The following is a 20,879-nucleotide window of genomic DNA, read 5'->3' as shown; positions in this document are numbered from 1 at the left end:
GTTAGCATATATCCCTCCATCATAGATACAAGTGGTGGATCTTTTCTCCAATTCTAGACAACTTTTTTAAACTACATATAAACTCCAGAGTGGTGCGGGTGCAGCGGCCAGGAGCCCATCAAGAACAATGGAGTCACAGCTCGAATAACCGCTCATCTCTGTACCGAGATCTGCAGCACAGCGGGGCTGAAATGGAGATACAGCGAGAGAAGGCTGAAGGCTGTCCTTTACTTCTAAAGGTTATTGGGAGTCCCAAAGGCCTGAGCCCTGGAGACTATAATGTTATCCCTGAATGCCAGTAAAGAGAGCCAGTCACACGACTTTGTACAGACCTTGCTGTAATACAGGTTACATTAATGCCATTCATTCACTTTGTTGTTCTTCTTTAATCACCATTCCAAGTTTTCTGCTAATTAGATTTTGGTGCACAGGGGCCGGCCTGTACAAGGGGTCTTCTACTATGGTCTGCGATTCCCCAGCCCCTCCACCTGCCTCCATTCTGCCATTTCCCGGCCCCTCCAACCGCCTCCAGTCTGCAATTCCCGGCCCCTCCGCCCGCCTCCAGTCTGCAATTCCAGGCCCCTCCGCCCGCCTCCAGTCTGCAATTCCCGGCCCCTCCGCCCGCCTCCAGTCTGCAATTCCCGGCCCCTCCGCCCGCCTCCAGTCTGCAATTCCCGGCCCCTCCGCCCGCCTCCAGTCTGCAATTCCCGGCCCCCTCCGCCCGCCTCCAGTCTGCAATTCCCGGCCCCCTCCGCCCGCCTCCAGTCTGCAATTCCCGGCCCCCTCCGCCCGCCTCCAGTCTGCAATTCCCGGCCCCTCCGCCCGCCTCCAGTCTGCAATTCCCGGCCCCTCCGCCCGCCTCCAGTCTGCGATTCCCGGCCCTCTGCTCGCCTCCGGTCTACAATTCTCCAGCTCCTACGCTTGCCTCCGGTCTGCAATTCCCTGGCCCTTTCATCCACCTCCAATCTGGAATTCTCAAGCCCCCCTACATACCTCCGGTCTGCGATTCCCCGGACCCTCTGCCTGCCTTTGGTCTGTGATTCACTGCCCCCCCCCCCGTCCGCGTCCAGTCTGCGATTTCCCCCCGCCCGCCTCTGGTCTGCGATTCCCCAATGCTTCCACCAGCTTACGGGGTGAGATCCCCCGGTCCCTTTACGCGCTTCCGGCTATCATTTAAACCGGAGACAGGTGGAAGATCTGGGGAATCAGAGACCAGTGACAGACAAAGGGGCCGGGGAATCATAGACCAGAGGTAGGCAGAGGGGATTGGGAATCACAGACCGGAGGCAAGCGGAGGGGCCGTGGAATCACAGACCAAAGGCAAGCGGAGGGGCCGTGGAATCACAGACCAAAGGCAAGCGGAGGGGCCGTGGAATCACAGACCAAAGGCAAGCGGAGGGGCCGTGGAATCACAGACCGGAGGAAGGAAAACAAGCAGGGGAATTCCTGACCAGAGGCAAATAGAGGGGCCATAGATTCACAGACCACAGGCAGGCGGAGGGGCCATGGACTCACAGACCGCAGGCAGGCAGAGGGGTCGTGGAATCACAGACAGGGAGGAGAAGACCCAGTTTGCAGTCTGGCCCATCAGCACCAAAATCTAATAAGCAAAACATTTCAAATGGTAAATAGAGGGAACCTGTCGTGTAACAAAAAGCTACAACCCTGTTAATCTGCAAGTTAATAGCGTTCTGATGCTGCCCAGTACCCGCACTGGCAGCCCCACTGCCAGGAAGAAATGAGCTTCATTCCTCCCGGCAGCCTCGGGACTTTCAGTCATAGGGGTGCAGCCGCATCTGCTTCACTCCACGCTCTGTACATAGTGAGTGATGGCTGTAACCGCTACCCTGGCACTGACCGACTGACTTCTCCACAACTTTATATTGCACCTGTCTGGTGGGTTCCTTGGTTTTCATGTTGCGGTTTGATCCCTGATGTTCTAACACAAACCTCTGAGACCGTCACAGAACAGCTGTAATTCTACTGAAAAGAAATGACACACAGGGGGAACTCAATTCACTAATTAAATGTCTTCAGGATGTTATTTAGGGGTCTCTGCAGGGGGATGAACACAAATGCACGAAACAATTTTCAGATTTATATTGTTAAACTATTTAGAAAACCCGGGATCATTTCCTTTACACTTCACAATTACATGTACTTAGTGTCAGTATGTCACACAAAAGTCCAGTGAAGTACATTCAAGTTTGAGGCTGGAACATGAAAAATAAAATGGAAATGTTTACACAGTATGAATACTTTTTCAAAACACTATACAATAACATATTGAAACCTTGATAAAATACTAGATAAATACATATATGAAAATGTCATGTACAATGATGATAATAATAATAATAATAATAATAATAATAATAATAATAATGTACAGATTCACGCAAACATCACCTTTTATTTTTCTTGGAGTGCCCATAGTAGAGGCCTGAAATGAGTAGGCTCAGGGGCAGCACACAGAAGGCCGGCCATGCAGAACGGCCACAGAAGACGTTTTCCATGCCAGAACGCAAAATAATGTCTTCTTAGAAAAATAAAGTGCATGCAACATTAACTTGGTTAATAAGTGTCCTGCTTACTTACATTTTACACTGAGGAGTTTGAGGTTATAACGGTTTAATATGACTGAGAATTGTCCACTGGATACCATATCTGAATTTGCATGTAATGACCCAGGAAAACATGGGAGCAGAGTGCGGGGCATCAAAGAACTAAGGTAAACATGGGGCAGAGTGCGGGGCATCAAAGAACTAAGGTAAACATGGGGCAGAGCGCGGGGCATCAAAGAACTAAGGTAAACATGGGGCAGAGCGCGGGGCATCAAAGAACTAAGGGAAACATGGGGCAGAGTGCGGGGCATCAAAGAACTAAGGGAAATATGGGGCAGAGCGCGGGGCATCAAAGAACTAAGGTAAACATGGGGCAGAGCGCGGGGCATCAAAGAACTAAGGTAAACATGGGGCAGAGCGCGGGGCATCAAAGAACTAAGGGAAACATGGGGCAGAGTGCGGGGCATCAAAGAACTAAGGGAAATATGGGGCAGAGCGCGGGGCATCAAAGAACTAAGGGAAACATGGGGTAGAGTGCGGGGCATCAAAGAACTAAGGAAAACATGGGGCAGAATGCGGGGCATCAAAAAACTAAGGGAAACATGGGGCAGAGCGCGGGGCATCAAAGAACTAAGGAAAACATGGGAGCAGAGTGCGGGGCATCAAAGAACTAAGGGAAACATGGGGCAGAGCGCGGGGCATCAAAGAACTAAGGGAAACATGGGGTAGAGTGCGGGGCATCAAAGAACTAAGGAAAACATGGGGCAGAATGCGGGGCATCAAAGAACTAAGGGAAACATGGGGCAGAGCGCGGGGCATCAAAGAACTAAGGGAAACATGGGGCAGAGTGCGGGGCATCAAAGAACTAAGGGAAACATAGGGGCAGAGTGAGGGGCATCAAAGAACTAAGGGAAACATAGGGGCAGAGTGAGGGGCATCAAAGAACTAAGGGAAACATGGGGCAGAGTGCGGGGCAGGGGCATCAAAAGACTAAACGAAACATGGGGGCAGAGTGCGGGGCATCAAAAGACTAAGGGGAACATGGGGCAGAGTGCAGGGCATCAAAGAACTAAGGAAAACATGGGGCAGAATGCGGGGCATCAAAGAACTAAGGGAAACATGGGGCAGAGCGCGGGGCATCAAAGAACTAAGGGAAACATGGGGCAGAGTGCGGGGCATCAAAGAACTAAGGGAAACATAGGGGCAGGGTGTGGGGCATCAAAGGACTAAGGGAAACATGGGGCTGAGTGTGGGGCATCAAAGAACTAAGGGAAACATGGGGCAGAGTGTGGGGCATCAAAGAACTAAGGGAAACATGGGGCAGAGTGAGGGGCATCAAAGAACTAAGGGAAACATGGGGCAGAGTGCGGGGCATCAAAGAACTAAGGGAAACATGGGGCAGAGCGCAGGGCATCAAAGAACTAAGGGAAACATGGGGCTGAGTGTGGGGCATCAAAGAACTAAGGGAAACATGGGGCAAAGTGTGGGGCATCAAAGAACTAAGGGAAACATGGGGCAGAGTGAGGGGCATCAAAGAACTAAGGGAAACATGGGGCAGAGTGCGGGGCAGGGGCATCAAAAGACTAAACGAAACATGGGGGCAGAGTGCGGGGCATCAAAAGACTAAGGGGAACATGGGGCAGAGTGCAGGGCATCAAAGAACTAAGGGAAACATGGGGCAGAATGCGGGGCATCAAAGAACTAAGGGAAACATGGGGCAGAGCGCGGGGCATCAAAGAACTAAGGGAAACATGGGGCAGAGTGCGGGGCATCAAAGAACTAAGGGAAACATAGGGGCAGAGTGTGGGGCATCAAAGGACTAAGGGAAACATGGGGCTGAGTGTGGGGCATCAAAGAACTAAGGGAAACATGGGGCAGAGTGTGGGGCATCAAAGAACTAAGGGAAACATGGGGCAGAGTGAGGGGCATCAAAGAACTAAGGGAAACATGGGGCAGAGTGCGGGGCAGGGGCATCAAAAGACTAAACGAAACATGGGGGCAGAGTGCGAGGCATCAAAAGACTAAGGGGAACATGGGGCAGAGTGCGGAGCATCAAAGGACTAAGGGAAACATGGGGTAGAGTGTGGGGCATCAAAGAACTAAGGGAAACATGGGGGTAGAGTACCGCACGTCAAAGAACTAAGGTAAACATGGGGCTGAGGGCGGGACATGAAACGACTAAGGGAAACATGGGGGCAGAGTGTGGGACACCAAAGGACTAAGGGAAACATGGGGTAGAGTGCGGGGCATCAAAGAATTAAGGAAAACATGGGGCAGAATGCGGGGCATCAAAGAACTAAGGGAAACATGGGGCAGAGTGTGGGACACCAAAGGACTAAGGGAAACATAGGGGCAGAGTGTGGGGCATCAAAGGACTAAGGGAAACAAGGGGGCAGAGTACAGAAATAAATCTGAATTTTCCAGCCACAATTTTTCGGGTCTCAGCAGGACTGGGCTCTGTACAATGTGTAGATCCGGCTGCTGTCAGAGCTATAAACTGCTGACCTGAGGTAAGAGACACGGCTATATCAGGAGAGCTATACTACATCTCTAATGGGAGGTATGTGCTCATATTATTACACCTACTACATATAGGATCTTGGAAATGGGAAAAAGCCTTTTAAGCCAAGGTTCAGCGTTCAGAGAGTTTCACTAAGTCACAATACAGCCATATTGTAGCTTGGTGTCCGTACCGCGTGATACTGATCCATATTTCGCTCAGCGGAATTGGACAGGTGCAATATAGACAATATTCCTACCTCATTTTAGGGTCAAATAAAGAACGACAATTTTAAGTTCTTATTTTAATGTTTTTTTAAACTGGGTACAAAAATGAAAAAAAAAAATGAAAAAAAAAATCAGCATGAATTTTTGTAAAATGTCAGTGTCAGAATCACACAAGAGCTGAGCTATGTGTATTGTCCCAGGATCATCATCTAGTGGTCTTATGGGGGGGGGGTAGAAGAAAGCTGCCCACGGTCAGGGGGCACCAGGAGCACAGTCATAGGTCTTATGCAGGGGAAGAAGAAGAAAGCTGCCCCCAGTCAGGGGGCACCAGGAGCACAGGCATAGGTCTTATGGGGAGGTAGAAGAAAGCTGCCCCAGTCAGGGGGCACCAGGAGCACAGTCATAGGTCTTATGGGGAGGTAGAAGAAAGCTGCCCCAGTCAGGGGGCACCAGGAGCACAGTCATAGGTCTTATGCAGGGGAAGAAGAAGAAAGCTGCCCCCAGTCAGGGGGCACCAGGAGCACAGGCATAGGTCTTATGGAGGGGAAGAAGAAGAAATCTGCCCCCAGTCAAGGGGTACCAGGAGCACAGTCATAGGTCTTATGGAGGGGAAGAAGAAGAAATCTGCCCCCAGTCAAGGGGTACCAGGAGCACAGGCATAGGTCTTATGGAGGGGAAGAAGAAGAAATCTGCCCCCAGTCAAGGGGTACCAGGAGCACAGTCATAGGTCTTATGGAGGGGAAGAAGAAGAAATCTGCCCCCAGTCAAGGGGTACCAGGAGCACAGTCATAGGTATTATGGGGAGGTAGAAGAAAGCTGCCCACGGTCAGGGGGTACCAGGAGCACAGTCATAGGTCTTATGGAGGGGAAGAAGAAGAAATCTGCCCCCAGTCAAGGGGTACCAGGAGCACAGGCATAGGTCTTATGGAGGGGAAGAAGAAGAAATCTGCCCCCAGTCAAGGGGTACCAGGAGCACAGGCATAGGTCTTATGGAGGGGAAGAAGAAGAAATCTGCCCCCAGTCAAGGGGTACCAGGAGCACAGTCATAGGTCTTATGGAGGGGAAGAAGAAGAAATCTGCCCCCAGTCAAGGGGTACCAGGAGCACAGTCATAGGTATTATGGGGAGGTAGAAGAAAGCTGCCCACGGTCAAGGGGGTACCAGGAGCACAGTCATAAGTATTATGGAGAGGTAGAAGAAAGCTGCCCACAGTCAGGAGGCACCAGGAGCACAGTCACAGGTCTTCTAGGGAGGTAGAAGAAAGCTGCCCACGGTCAGGAGGCACCAGGAGCACAGTCATAGGTATTATGGGGAGGTAGAAGAAAGCTGCCCACGGTGAGGAGGCACCAGGAGCACAGTCATAGGTATTATGGGGAGGTAGAAGAAATCTGCCCACAGTCAGGAGGCACCAGGAGCACAGTCGCAGGTCTTATAGGGAGGTAGAAGAAATCTGCTCACAGTCAGGAGGCACCAGGATTACAGTCACAGGTATTATGGGGAGGTAGAAGAAAGCTGCCCACGGTCAGGAGGCACCAGGTGCACAGTCATAGGTATTATGGGGAGGTAGAAGAAAGCTGCCCACGGTGAGGAGGCACCAGGAGCACAGTCATAGGTATTATGGGGAGGTAGAAGAAAGCTGCCCACGGTGAGGAGGCACCAGGAGCACAGTCATAGGTATTATGGGGAGGTAGAAGAAAGCTGCCCACGGTCAGGAGGCACCAGGAGCACAGTGACAGCTCTTATAGGGAGGTAGAAGAAATCTGCCCACAGTCAGGAGGCACCAGGAGCACAGTCGCAGGTCTTATAGGGAGGTAGAAGAAATCTGCTCACAGTCAGGAGGCACCAGGATTACAGTCACAGGTATTATGGGGAGGTAGAAGAAAGCTGCCCACGGTCAGGAGGCACCAGGAGCACAGTCATAGGTATTATGGGGAGGTAGAAGAAAGCTGCCCACGGTCAGGGGGCACCAGGAGCACAGTCATAGGTATTATGGGGAGGTAGAAGAAAGCTGCCCACGGTCAGGAGGCACCAGGAGCACAGTCATAGGTATTATGGGGAGGTAGAAGAAAGCTGCCCACGGTCAGGAGGCACCAGGAGCACAGTCACAGGTCTTCTAGGGAGGTAGAATAAAGCTGCCCACGGTCAGGGGGTACCAGGAGCACAGTCACAGGTCTTCTAGGGAGGTAGAAGAAAGCTGCCCATGGTAAGGGGGCACCAGGAGCACAGTCACAGGTCTTCTAGGGAGGTAGAAGAAAGCTGCCCATGGTAAAGGGGCACCAGGAGCACAGTCATAGGTATTATGGGGAGGTAGAAGAAAGCTGCCCACAGTCAGGGGGCACCAGGAGCACGGTCATATGTCTTATGGTGCAAAACATTAATGAAGCAACCACTCACAAACTACCAATGTATGGAGGTGGTGATTGCTTGGTGATGAAATCGCAGACAAAATAGACTTGTATAGGGCGCCGTTCACACATGCAGGTGCACAGTGTCTGGCTAGCAGCCTGTTAGTTACGCCCATACTATTAGACAAGGCAGGCTGCCCAGCACTGTATGATTGCACTACATAGGAACGGAGACCCCAGTTTACAATGGGCCTAGCTGCATCCTGTTTAAAAATATAAAATGGGCAGGAAAATATATCTAATATATAAAGCTGAGTGTATGTGTATGTATGTATGTGTGTATGTGTGTATGTCCGCTAAAGGAATCCGCACCGTCGCATTTACAATCACAAAATTTTGCCCAGACACCCCATGTGACTCTGGGAACGTCATAGACTGTTTTGCCAAGAAAATGTAACCCCACGCTTTACAGTTACTCTCCAAAAAACATGCCTCCATTAGAGTGAATGGAGCTGCGAGCTACAGGCTATTAATAGGAGCTATGATTGGTTGCTATAGGAACAAAGGACATTCATAGTATAAGAAGCTTATGTGTGAAGTAATGAGATGTCGGTGGAGAGACGGCTAGAGAGAGGCAGAAAGACAGACAGACGGGCACAGACAGAGAAAGAGGCACATAGGGAAAGAGACAGAGACAAACAGAGACAGGGAAAAAAAAAGCCAGACAGACAGAAAGAGACAAACAGAAAGACACACGGGGAAAGAGACAGACAGAGGCAAACAGGGACAGAGACAGACGGGGAAAAAGACAGAGGCAAACAGGGAAAGAGACAGACAGAGACAGGCGGGGAAAGAGACAGGCGGGGAAAGAGACAGGCGGGGAAAGAGACAGGCGGGGAAAGAGAAAAGAGACAGACATGGAAAGAGACAAAGAGACAAATAGAGACAGTCAGAGAGACAGTTACTATCCCGGGCAACGCCCAGGTACTACGGCTAGTATAAAATATATATGAGGTATTAGTTGATATTTTGGCCAGAATACAGATGCCCACAACCCAACATCAAAAGTCCTCATGTCTTGTGGGTCTGTTCCTATGTAGTGCACTTATACAGTGCTGGGCAGCCTACCTAGTCTAATAGTATGGGCGTTACTAATAGGCTGCTAGCCAGACACTGTGCACCTACATGTGTAATTGCTGCCCCATACAAGTATATTTTGTGTGCAATTTCATCACCAACAATCACCGTCCTCCATGGAGTGTGAGCGGCGGCTCCATCAGTGTTCTGCACCTGTTGCCTCCATCTTTATTGGGGGCTTTGCTGCCTTCTGTCAGTACATTAGATCCTTTGGCTTGGGCAGGTTAAAACTGCTGCCCTCTTGTTGCTGCAAGTCATAATGGAAGTAGTATGCACCTAAAAAAACAAGAAAAACAAAAAGTCTGCATGGACCCGCTGAATCGAACTTCCATGGGATCGCTCATCTCTGCTAATGAGATATTTTATGGAAGCAGAGTCTATTTGACCAACGCCCTGTGGATTGAAATAACGATTAACTCGACTCTGCAATCATTAAATGTACAGTAAATGTTAAATCACAAAGTAAAAAAAAAAACAAAAACAAAACAGGTCGTCCCCAAAGTCCGATCTACAGGGAGAAGTAAAACTATAACTTCAGTGATCTTAGAACTTAGAGTCATTAGGTCCAAATCTGCAAAATCTACAAACAAATTACTATTCAAGAAATAACTACAAGAAGACAACATATCATGTGTATTTAGGCTTTATGCTGTCGGAAGCGTCCGAGGTCAGGCACCGTCCCCATAGCTTGAGATCACTGATGTTCCCTTGATGGTTGTCTGGATGAACAGGACGAGCAGCTATACCAGCACCAAAACCTCTGGCATCAATCCCAGTAGTTCACCTCATGTAATATATAATCGCTGATCCGTCACATCGCAGGGCTGCCTGCCGGTGACAACTTGTCAGACTGATATTGTCCCTGTCATTGCAGGTGGAATTGACTCTTGACCAGGATGCTCTCCTACCTGAGGAAGAAATGTAACATCCACCTCAAAGAAAACAAGCGTCGCCGGGCACGGCTGGTGTCTAAAGATGGGAGGTGTAACATTGAGTTTGGTAATGTGGAAGAACAGGTGGCGTTCTTGGCTGACATCTGGACCACGGTCCTAGACCTGAAATGGAGGTACAAGATGACCATCTTTATCTCAGCCTTCCTGGGGAGCTGGTTCCTGTTTGGCTTGCTATGGTACGCCGTCGCCTACTTACACAAGGACCTTCCGGAGTTTGACCCGCCAGCTAATCACACGCCTTGTGTTGAGAATATTAACGGTCTGACGTCTTCATTTCTCTTCTCTTTGGAGACCCAAGTGACCATCGGCTATGGCTTTCGTTGTGTGACGGAGCAGTGTGGGACAGCTATATTCCTGCTGGTTGCCCAGTCAATTTTGGGAGTCATTATTAACTCTTTCATGTGTGGAGCCATCCTAGCTAAAATCTCCAGACCCAAAAAAAGAGGCAAAACAATAACTTTCAGCAAGAACGCGGTAATTAGTAAGAGAGGGGGAAAGCTGTGTCTACTCATCCGAGTAGCAAATCTCAGGAAAAGCCTTCTGATTGGGAGTCACATTTATGGCAAACTGCTGAAAACGACGCTCACCCCAGAGGGGGAGACCATCATCCTGGATCAGGTCAATATCCAGTTTGTGGTGGATGCCGGAAACGAGAACCTCTTTTTTGTGTCTCCGCTGACAATTTACCACGTGATTGATAAAAGCAGCCCTTTCTTTGAGATGTCGGCAGAGACTTTATTACAACACGATTTTGAGCTTGTGGTCTTTTTAGACGGCACGGTGGAGGCCACGAGTGCCACCTGTCAGGTCCGAACGTCTTACATCCCTGAGGAAGTGCTCTGGGGGTTTAGATTTGCCCCAATTGTGTCAAAAACCAAAGAAGGAAAGTATCGTGTAGACTTCAGTAACTTCAGCAAGACTATCGAGGTGGAGACGCCGCACTGCGCCTTCTGCATGTACAATGAGCGCGAGGCCAAAGCCAAGCTGAAGATGGGCTACGACAATCCGGCCTTCACCATCACAGAGATATCAGAGACCGCCCAAGACACGGACACCAAAATGTAAATTCACAGGTTGATTCTTTTTTTCTGGTTATGTTTTTCCATGAGGAGCTCGAAAGCGTCCACAAAGGACTAATTATTGTAAAACTTCTCTATGAGAAAGCAGAATATACAAAGCAGGTCCTGACAGATCTCATTAATCAGCTGTCGATTAGATAGGAGAAAGACGGCAGAAAACACCACAGTAACTACCTGACCAATATACAGTATATTTAGTGTAAACATGATGACATCTTTTATGGGAGAAGTATTGTTCATACTATTATCACAGTAATATTGTAAGTAGAGCACAAAATCACAATTTATATATAACATATAACACGGAGCAGAATATGCCGTCACCTAGTGTACCTGTATGCAGTATAAGGCAATATACAGTCATTTATAGGTTACTTTTCATTTCACAGTTTTTAAGGCGACAGGGAGCAAAAATCTGCTGCCCAAGGATATAAACCTACAAATCAACCTATGTTCAGGAATGCAGAATTACAGCCCTGTGCTAATCCTGCAGCCGTTATATGGGTGCAATGATAAAGATATACGCGGGGCGAGGAGCTCAATGTGGGGAGAGGAGCTCAATGTGGGGAGAGGAGCTCAATGTGGTGAGAGGAGCTCAACGCGAGGAGAGGAGCTCAACGTGGGGAAAGGAGCAGAGAGCGGGAGGTGAGCAGAGAAGCGAGAAGAGCGTGGGGAGAGGAGCTCAACGCGGGGAGAGGAGCTCAATGCGAGGAGAGGAGCCAAGCGCGGGGAGGCAAGCAGAGCGCGGGGAGGCAAGCAGAGCGCGGGGAGGCAAGCAGAGCGCGGGGAGGCAAGCAGAGCGCGGGGAGGCAAGCAGAGCGCGGGGAGGCAAGCAGAGCGCGGGGAGGCAAGCAGAGCGCGGGGAGGCAAGCAGAGCGCAGGGAGGCAAGCAGAGGGCGGGGAGGCAAGCAGAGGGCGGGGAGGCAAGCAGAGGGCGGGGAGGCAAGCAGAGGGCGGGGAGGCAAGCAGAGGGCGGGGAGGCAAGCAGAGGGCGGGGAGGCAAGCAGAGGGCGGGGAGATGAGCAGAGGGCAGGGAGGCAAGCAGAGGGCAGGGAGGCAAGCAGAGCGCGGGGAGGCAAGCAGAGGGCGGGGAGGCAAGCAGAGGGCGGGGAGGCAAGCAGAGGGCGGGGAGGCAAGCAGAGGGCGGGGAGGCAAGCAGAGGGCGGGGAGGCAAGCAGAGGGCGGGGAGGCGAGCAGAGCACGGGGAGATGAGCAGAGGGCAGGGAGGCAAGCAGAGGGCAGGGAGGCAAGCAGAGGGCAGGGAGGCAAGCAGAGGGCGGGGAGGCAAGCAGAGCGCGGGGAGGCAAGCAGAGGACGGGGAGGCAAGCAGAGGGCGGGGAGGCAAGCAGAGGGCGGGGAGGCAAGCAGAGGGCGGGGAGGCAAGCAGAGGCCGGGGAGGCGAGCAGAGCACGGGGAGATGAGCAGAGGGTGGGGAGGCAAGCAGAGGGCGGGGAGGCAAGCAGAGGGCGGGGAGGCAAGCAGAGGGCGGGGAGGCAAGCAGAGGGCGGGGAGGCAAGCAGAGGGCGGGGAGGCGAGCTGAACAGCTGCTAGTCACAAATACGATTATAAAGTTGTATTAACAGATAAAAAGTAAAAGGCAATCAACAAAATACTTCCTGAACTATAGATAGCAGCAGCGCAGAGATATTATTAGCCTCATGAATCATCAGTATATTACTAGAACATACTCATAAAAGCTGTGATCTAAACACTAATGATTCCCCTGCGTATGGTGAGACAATATCACTTCATGGGTTAATGACTGTTCTTTAGAGAAGTCCGTATACACCTTACATGTCTAATATACGGTTAGGGCTATGTGCATGGATTTTGCTGTAAATAAAGCAGACAGTGGCACATATATATATATATATATATATATATATATATATATATATATATATATATATATATATATATATATATATATATATATATATATATATATATATATATATATATATATATATATATATATATATATATATATACACACACATATATATATATATATATATATATCGCATGTGACCAGCAGCAGAGAACCCAACACATTTGCAGCATTTGAGGCTCGGGTTTACAGGGCGATACTTTGCTTGTGCTGCGATTTCACCGTGCAGCCCCGGCACTGATGCCGCTGCGGGACTGAAGGTCAACATGGATGTAATGTCTACAAAATCCGCTGTCAATATTTATGTGCCATCATGTTTTAATCCAATGCTTTGCAAATAAAATAAAAATATTACTATATGTTGTGTCATCAGCAATTCACTGGAAAATGACATTTTTAATTAGATGATTAATTGATTTACAGTTACAGCCACTTTAATTGCAAACGTCTGCTGCAGTGAGTTGATTCCAGAGCGGCCGTGCCCCCGGGGGCTGAATACAGGATGGGACATTCCACGGATGTGACGGGCAGTAATCTGCCGTGTTCACACACAATGCATCATCACAGCGGCCATGCGCACGCCCTCACCTCCAGGTGCTGACACATCGCAGGGACACGTGCTGCCTACAATGTGTAGTAGGTGAACGTCTGAAAAAGTAGAAGCATTGTAGAAATAATGGCAAAGAAGTGGTAGGGCAATGTTTATCAGTAGAGTGGTCTTCTGTAACGGAGCGGACTCATCGATATTATATATATATCTATATACTGCTGCAGCCTCGTACGCGGCCAGTGATTAATGATCTCCGGAAGTGACGCCTCGCTGTGACATGCGGCAAATAACGGGGTGAATTATCCTAATAACAGGACACGGTCAGATGCAGGAGAGAAACAAGACCAAAATAATGATCGCTCAGAGCCACGTGTCCCCATCCGGCATCACTGCCCAGCACATAATTAGAAGAATAATCTGTATGTATATAGCGCCAGCATAGTCCACAGCAGCGTGGGACGAATGATCCTGGGGAAGGAAGGATGGGCACATTCAATGTGTGACAGCTACCCCCCTTCATCTCCATAAGCCACGCTGCCAGACTGCCCCATAGAGAACTGAAGAGCGCGGCACCGAGCCCAGCGGTCCCGTGTATGAGGGGCTCGGGGGAGACAGCCGCCAGGATCGCTAAAGCAAAAACCAGATATGGTGTATAGAGGGGTGCAGGGGGGATAACACTGAGGAGATAGCCCTGAACCCACCCAAATAGCAGATAAAGGCTCGTTACCGGCAGGAATCTTCCCCAGTAACAAAGCCTTTAAGATGCAATTAGATAGGCCGATAATTCAAAAATGAGTATTCACGATTATCAGCCCGATAAATAAGCAAAATGCTCCTCCATGGGTAAGGTGATCTTTAAAGGGAACCTGTCAGGGGCAATATGCAGCCAGGACCAGGAGCAGTGCTGGGTGTATACTGCTAATCCCTGCCTCACCGTCCCTGTATACACTGGCATAGATCAAGAGATCTCTATATAAAGTATTTCTAAACATCTTTTATCGTATGCTAATGAGCGTGGGGACTAGTCCCCTGGGCGTGGCTTCCCTTGCTAGCCAGCTCCAGTAGCATGTTAGTACACCCCTGTGGGTGAGATAACATGCTAATGAATGCGCAGCGTCAGAGGATGATCGCACTCACCTCTCCGCTGCCATCACCACCCGACGCTGGATTTTCGGCTCAGTGTGCTTGATCCTGGAGTTTCGCGGCAGACAACCCTTGGCTAGTTATCAGAGAAACAGAGGACTAGATAAGAGGGGTCCAAGAGTTGCTAATCAGTGGTGGGAATACAGATAATCAGAGATTCTGAATACTGAAAACTACATAACAGGAGCTCATGACTGAGAAGACTAAAGGCCATGTCTCACTAAGCAACATCTCTAGCGACATGGCTGCGGAGTCACGGTTTTGGTGACGCAACAGCGATCTTGCTAGCGATGTTGCTGTGTGACATCCAGCAGACCTGGCCCCTGCTGTGAGGTCGCCGGTTGTTGCTGAATGTCCTGGACCATTTTCTTCAAAGGCGATGTCCTGCTGGGCACTGTGTGACAGAGTCCCGATGACAGCAGAGATCGTTATACAGGTGGCTACTGCGCCCTGTATCGTTACTGAGTCGCTGGGCACTGTGTGACAGAGTCCCGATGACAGCAGAGATCATTATACAGGTGGCTACTGGGCCCTGTATCGTTACTGAGTCGCTGGGCACTGTGTGACAGAGTCCCGATGACAGCAGAGATCATTATACAGGTGGCTACTGGGCCCTGTATCGTTACTGAGTCGCTGGGCACTGTGTGACAGAGTCCCGATGACAGCAGAGATCGTTATACAGGTGGCTACTGCGCCCTGTATCGTTACTGAGTCGCTGGGCACTGTGTGACAGAGTCCCGATGACAGCAGAGATCGTTATACAGGTGGCTACTGCGCCCTGTATCGTTACTGAGTCGCTGGGCACTGTGTGACAGAGTCCCGATGACAGCAGAGATCATTATACAGGTGGCTACTGGGCCCTGTATCGTTACTGAGTCGCTGGGCACTGTGTGACAGAGTCCCGATGACAGCAGAGATCGTTATACAGGTGGCTACTGCGCCCTGTATCGTTACTGAGTCGCTGGGCACTGTGTGACAGAGTCCCGATGACAGCAGAGATCATTATACAGGTGGCTACTGGGCCCTGTATCGTTACTGAGTCGCTGGGCACTGTGTGACAGAGTCCCGATGACAGCAGAGATCATTATACAGGTCGCTACTGCGCCCTGTATCGTTACTGAGTCGTTGGTAAGGTCTGACTGTGACATCTCACCTGCAACCTCCCAGCGATCCTTATCAGGTCGCCTCGTTTTCGGGATCGCTGGTAAGTTGCTAAATGTGACGGGGGCTTAAAGGCCCTGTCACACACAGAGATAAATCTGCGGCAGATCTGTGGTTGCAGTGAAATTGTGGACAATCAGTGGCAGGTTCGTGGCTGTGTACAAATGGAACAATATGTCCATGATTTCACAGCAACCACAGATCTGCCAGAGATTTATCTGTGTGTGTGACGGGGCCTAGTTGCAGCAGATAAAATCCCCACCCAACAGAAGACTCCTGGTCGCAGCCCCTTTCCGATGGGGCAGCAAAACCCGGGTGCCACATTTTCTTTCAATGTTTTAGTGACACGTGGTAATATCCAGCTGGCAGCTCGACGACCCCATGGACAACTTGTCAGGAGCAGCAGGCATTCCCCTATACCAGCATCAACCATCATGAATGTTTAGCACTGCACATGTCACGTCCTATACACGGATATCTGGAGATCTTTCCACAGTCTTCCATGAACACTCAAATCCATATGATCGGTGCAATGTGAGCGCCATGAAATTGAGGTGACAGTACAGCGCATGTCAGTACAGAAATGGGGCACATATTCTGGTGGCAGTTACAGCACTGAAGCGATGCGTCTATGTATTCTGGTCATGAACGGGGCTGCCGCACACAATTCTACTGGACGCTGCGCTGCGATTGGCTGCTGTGGGCAGAGAAGATTTTCTTGACCAGTTTCCAAAGAGTGTGGTGATGTCCACAGCGACCAATCAGACCATAGCTTTCACTTTAACTCATCAGGTTCAACATATGAAAGCTGCGGTGTGATTGGCTGCTGTGGGCAGTAAAGGCAGGTTTTCTTTTAGTCACAGTCCATCCGAGTGCGGTGCTGATCACCACGCGCCTTTCAGTATCTAAATTGTCTCTCCAGTAAAGGAGACAAACTCTAGCACAGCGCCACCTATTGGAAGTAGCGATCCTAAAAGTCACAAGTGGATTTTTGACAATCCTTTGCAATATGACTCAGGATATATAAGCCAGATCAGAATCCCAATTTGCAGACACGGTGTTTCGGGGTGCTTGCCCCTCGTCAGTGCAAAGTATGGGGGTGTCTGATCTGGCTCATGAGAAAGCTATGTGGGGACCACGGGGGAACACTATTCTCCTTAAGGAGACTTTGCAAGCCAGTCTGGCTGCCAGGTAAGGGGACTTATAGCTGCAATGCCCCTAAAATTCCACGGGGGAACACTATTCTCCTTAAGGAGACTTTGCAAGCCAGTCTGGCTGCCAGGTAAGGGGACTTATAGCTGCAATGCCCCTCTGGGAAATATTCAAATTGTCTCTCCAGTAAAGGAGACAAACTCTAGCACAGCGCCACCTATTGGAAGTAGCGATCCTAAAAGTCACAAGTGGATTTTTGACAATCCTTTGCAATATGACTCAGGATATATAAGCCAGATCAGAATCCCAATTTGCAGACACGGTGTTTCGGGGTGCTTGCCCCTCGTCAGTGCAAAGTATGGGGGTGTCTGATCTGGCTCATGAGAAAGCTATGTGGGGACCACGGGGGAACACTATTCTCCTTAAGGAGACTTTGCAAGCCAGTCTGGCTGCCAGGTAAGGGGACTTATAGCTGCAATGCCCCTAAAATTCCACGGGGGAACACTATTCTCCTTAAGGAGACTTTGCAAGCCAGTCTGGCTGCCAGGTAAGGGGACTTATAGCTGCAATGCCCCTCTGGGAAATATTCAAATTGTCTCTCCAGTAAAGGAGACAAACTCTAGCACAGCGCCACCTATTGGAAGTAGCGATCCTAAAAGTCACAAGTGGATTTTTGACAATCCTTTGCAATATGACTCAGGATATATAAGCCAGATCAGAATCCCAATTTGCAGACACGGTGTTTCGGTAGTGGATTAAGCTTCTGTTTCTAATAACGTCTTCATAATGGCCACAAGGGGGCGTCCTAATTCACCCGACAACGATTGCTACATTTGCTTTTATTTTGCTTTATAACAACATATTTTATTTTTATCTTAGTTAGCCATTAAAAGGTATCAGAACTACAAAATTTTATTTTTGTTTCTCTCACTGAGAGCAATCAATCATTTTTTATCTGGCTAACACGGTAGCAAAACCTTTTTCTTGTAACTTTGCAATGAAGAAACACCCTTCTTTTCTCATCAGTAATAGGTCGGCCTGTGTACGGACCAGTAAACGCCAGGCAAGTGGTGTCTAGTCCAATGGCGCTCGTTATAGGGCAGAAATTGCTCCGTCCACAGGAATCATAAGAAAGTAACCTAATCAAGGTCGTTCATGATGGCTACGAATAAAAGAGCCTCCAAAGCACATGTGAAACCCTCCCAGATGCCAATGTCTTAGACAACAAGACAATTAGGAGCAAAATCAGTTACAGATTATGTAAGAACCTCAAACAAGAAACAACTGGATCCTTCCAGAATATTCACTCCGCACCACGCACCGGTTACACGTACAAGATGGTAAATTAGTTTCAGATGAGCAAGAACGATAAAAGTAATGTGTTCACGTACGTGGCCACTTTATACAGCGGGGAGAAGAAAAAAAGTTCTAATAAAACGGACTCCGACCCAATCAGAGGAAGGAAAAAAGGAAGCAGTAACTAGATACGTAAAAAGAACCTCGTCATTTACTGGGGCCCCAAGTAATGAAATACATGACCCAACTGTATAGATGGCATAACTATGGGGTGGACCGATGCAGAACGCCCTGCGCTCCACACCCGGCTCAGCCCAGGTCCAAATCTAGGGAGATCCTGTGACGTCAGGGTGAGTTATCCAAATCCCTTCAGGAAAAGCCCCATCCATTTTCTGCCCCTCGATGTCGTCACACCCGTCAGTGGAGCCATATTACTTGGCACCTCTAGGCTATGTTCACACAGGGGCTCTTTTGGTTAAGTTTTTTTCCTGACCAAAACCTGATGTTGTGGCAGGAAATTTCCTTTAAGTCATCTGCGTTTTTCATGCATTTTTTAGTGGCGTTTTAGCTGCACATTTGGTGCGGATTTGCTGCTTTTTTTCTACAAAATGGGTTGTATCAATGAAAAAATGCAGCAAATCTGCAGCAAAGAATTGACATGCTCATTCTTTAAAAACCTGACCAAAAACGCAGGTATTTGACAAAAAAACCTGATGTGTATGTGTGTTTGTGTGTGTGTTTGTGTGTGTGTTTGTGTGTGTGTGTGTGTGTTTGTGTTTGTGTGTGTTTGTGTGTGTGTGTGTGTGTGTGTGTGTTTGTGTGTGTGTTTGTGTGTGTGTGTTTGTGTGTGTGTGTTTGTGTGTTTGTGTGTGTGTGTGTTTGTGTGTGTGTGTGTGTGTGTGTGTGTTTGTGTGTGTGTGTGTGTTTGTGTGTTTGTGTGTGTGTGTGTTTGTGTGTGTGTGTTTGTGTGTGTGTGTTTGTGTGTGTGTTTGTGTGTGTGTGTTTGTGTGTGTGTGTGTTTGTGTGTGTGTGTGTTTGTGTGTGTGTTTGTGTGTGTGTATGAGATTTCAGAAATCTCATAGACTTTGCTGGGAATGTAAAAAGCAGCTTTTTTTAGTATGGATCTGCATAAAACCAAGGCAAATCTGCAGCTAAAAAACGCCGCAAAAAAGCCCTGTGTGAACATAGCCTAACATTAGCTTCCTACGAAGGAACTTTGGGAATCTGTCACTTTTTAGGAAGAAAGTCCCTTTTACAACACATTTCTGAGAAGAGAAGTCAAAAGTTTCAACAACAAAAAAATAAACAGGACTGTGAAATTGACTTTAATTTTTAGTAATAAGTGTAGAGATGTAAGCGCTGGAGAGTGAAGGCTCCACGTCCCCTGGTGTACCGCCGCCGGCTTCAAGGCATGGCATGGCGCCCTTAATGATTGATTACACACATGCTAAGGAAAGAATATGATGAACATATACAGTAATATATTAAAAAACAAACAACAAAACACAGAGCCACATGTACGGAAACATGGAGCGGATACATGGTGTGTGTATGGAGCGGATACATGGTGTGTGTATGGAGCGGATACGTGGTGTGTGTATGGAGCGGATACATGGGGTGTGTATGGAGCGGATACATGGTGTGTGTATGGAGCGGATACATGGTGTGTGTATGGAGCGGATACGTGGTGTGTGTATGGAGCGGATACGTGGTGTGTGTATGGAGCGGATACATGGGGTGTGTATGGAGCGGATACATGGTGTGTGTATGGAGCGGATACATGGGGTGTGTATGGAGCGGATACGTGGTGTGTGTATGGAGCGGATACGTGGTGTGTGTATGGAGCGGATACGTGGTGTGTGTATGGAGCGGATACATGGGGTGTGTATGGAGCGGATACGTGGTGTGTGTATGGAGCGGATACGTGGTGTGTGTGTGGAGCGGATACATGGTGTGTGTATGGAGCGGATACATGGTGTGTGTGTGGAGCGGATACATGGGGTGTGTATGGAGCGGATACATGGTGTGTGTATGGAGCGGATACATGGGGTGTGTATGGAGCGGATACGTGGTGTGTGTATGGAGCGGATACGTGGTGTGTGTATGGAGCGGATACGTGGTGTGTGTATGGAGCGGATACGTGGTGTGTGTATGGAGCGGATACGTGGGGTGTGTATGGAGCGGATACGTGGGGTGTGTATGGAGCGGATACGTGGTGTGTGTATGGAGCGGATACGTGGTGTGTGTATGGAGCGGATACGTGGTGTGTGTATGGAGCGGATACGTGGTGTGTGTATGGAGCGGATACGTGGTGTGTGTATGGAGCGGATACGTGGTGTGTGTATGGAGCGGATACGTGGTGTGTGTATGGAGCGGATACGTGGTGTGTGTATGGAGCGGATACGTGGTGTGTGTATGGAGCGGATACGTGGTGTGTGTATGGAGCGGATACGTGGTGTGTGTATGGAGCGGATACGTGGTGTGTGTATGGAGCGGATACGTGGTGTGTGTATGGAGCGGATACGTGGTGTGTGTATGGAGCGGATACGTGGTGTGTGTGTATGGAGTGGATACGTGGTGTGTGTATGGAGCGGATACATGGTGTGTGTATGGAGCGGATACATGGTGTGTGTATGGAGCGGATACATGGTGTGTGTATGGAGCGGATACATGGTGTGTGTGTGGAGCGGATACATGGTGTGTGTATGGAGCGGATACATGGTGTGTGTATGGAGCGGATACATGGTGTGTGTATGGAGCGGATACATGGTGTGTGTATGGAGCGGATACATGGTGTGTGTATGGAGCGGATACATGGTGTGTGTATGGAGCGGATACATGGTGTGTGTATGGAGCGGATACATGGTGTGTGTATGGAGCGG

The 20,879-nt window shown here is 49.2% G+C and overlaps 2 protein-coding genes across 6 annotated transcripts in view; one reads left to right on the top strand and one right to left on the bottom strand.

The window, feature by feature from the left end:
- The window catches only part of KCNJ5 (potassium inwardly rectifying channel subfamily J member 5), an 89,014-nt gene that overhangs the window by 43,920 nt on the left and 24,215 nt on the right, over positions 1-20,879 (bottom strand). The gene's annotated exons all lie outside the window — the stretch shown is intronic.
- KCNJ1 (potassium inwardly rectifying channel subfamily J member 1) lies at positions 9,650-11,604 on the top strand. The gene has a single exon (XM_075329301.1). The coding sequence runs from the start codon at positions 9,669-9,671 to the stop codon at positions 10,788-10,790; it is 1,122 nt and encodes a 373-aa protein (XP_075185416.1). The 5' UTR covers positions 9,650-9,668; the 3' UTR covers positions 10,791-11,604.

The sequence above is a fragment of the Anomaloglossus baeobatrachus genome, chromosome 11, assembly GCF_048569485.1.
Source record: "Anomaloglossus baeobatrachus isolate aAnoBae1 chromosome 11, aAnoBae1.hap1, whole genome shotgun sequence".
In the NCBI taxonomy this organism is placed as follows: Eukaryota; Metazoa; Chordata; class Amphibia; order Anura; family Aromobatidae; genus Anomaloglossus; species Anomaloglossus baeobatrachus.
This window is presented reverse-complemented; position numbering and strand designations above follow the sequence as displayed.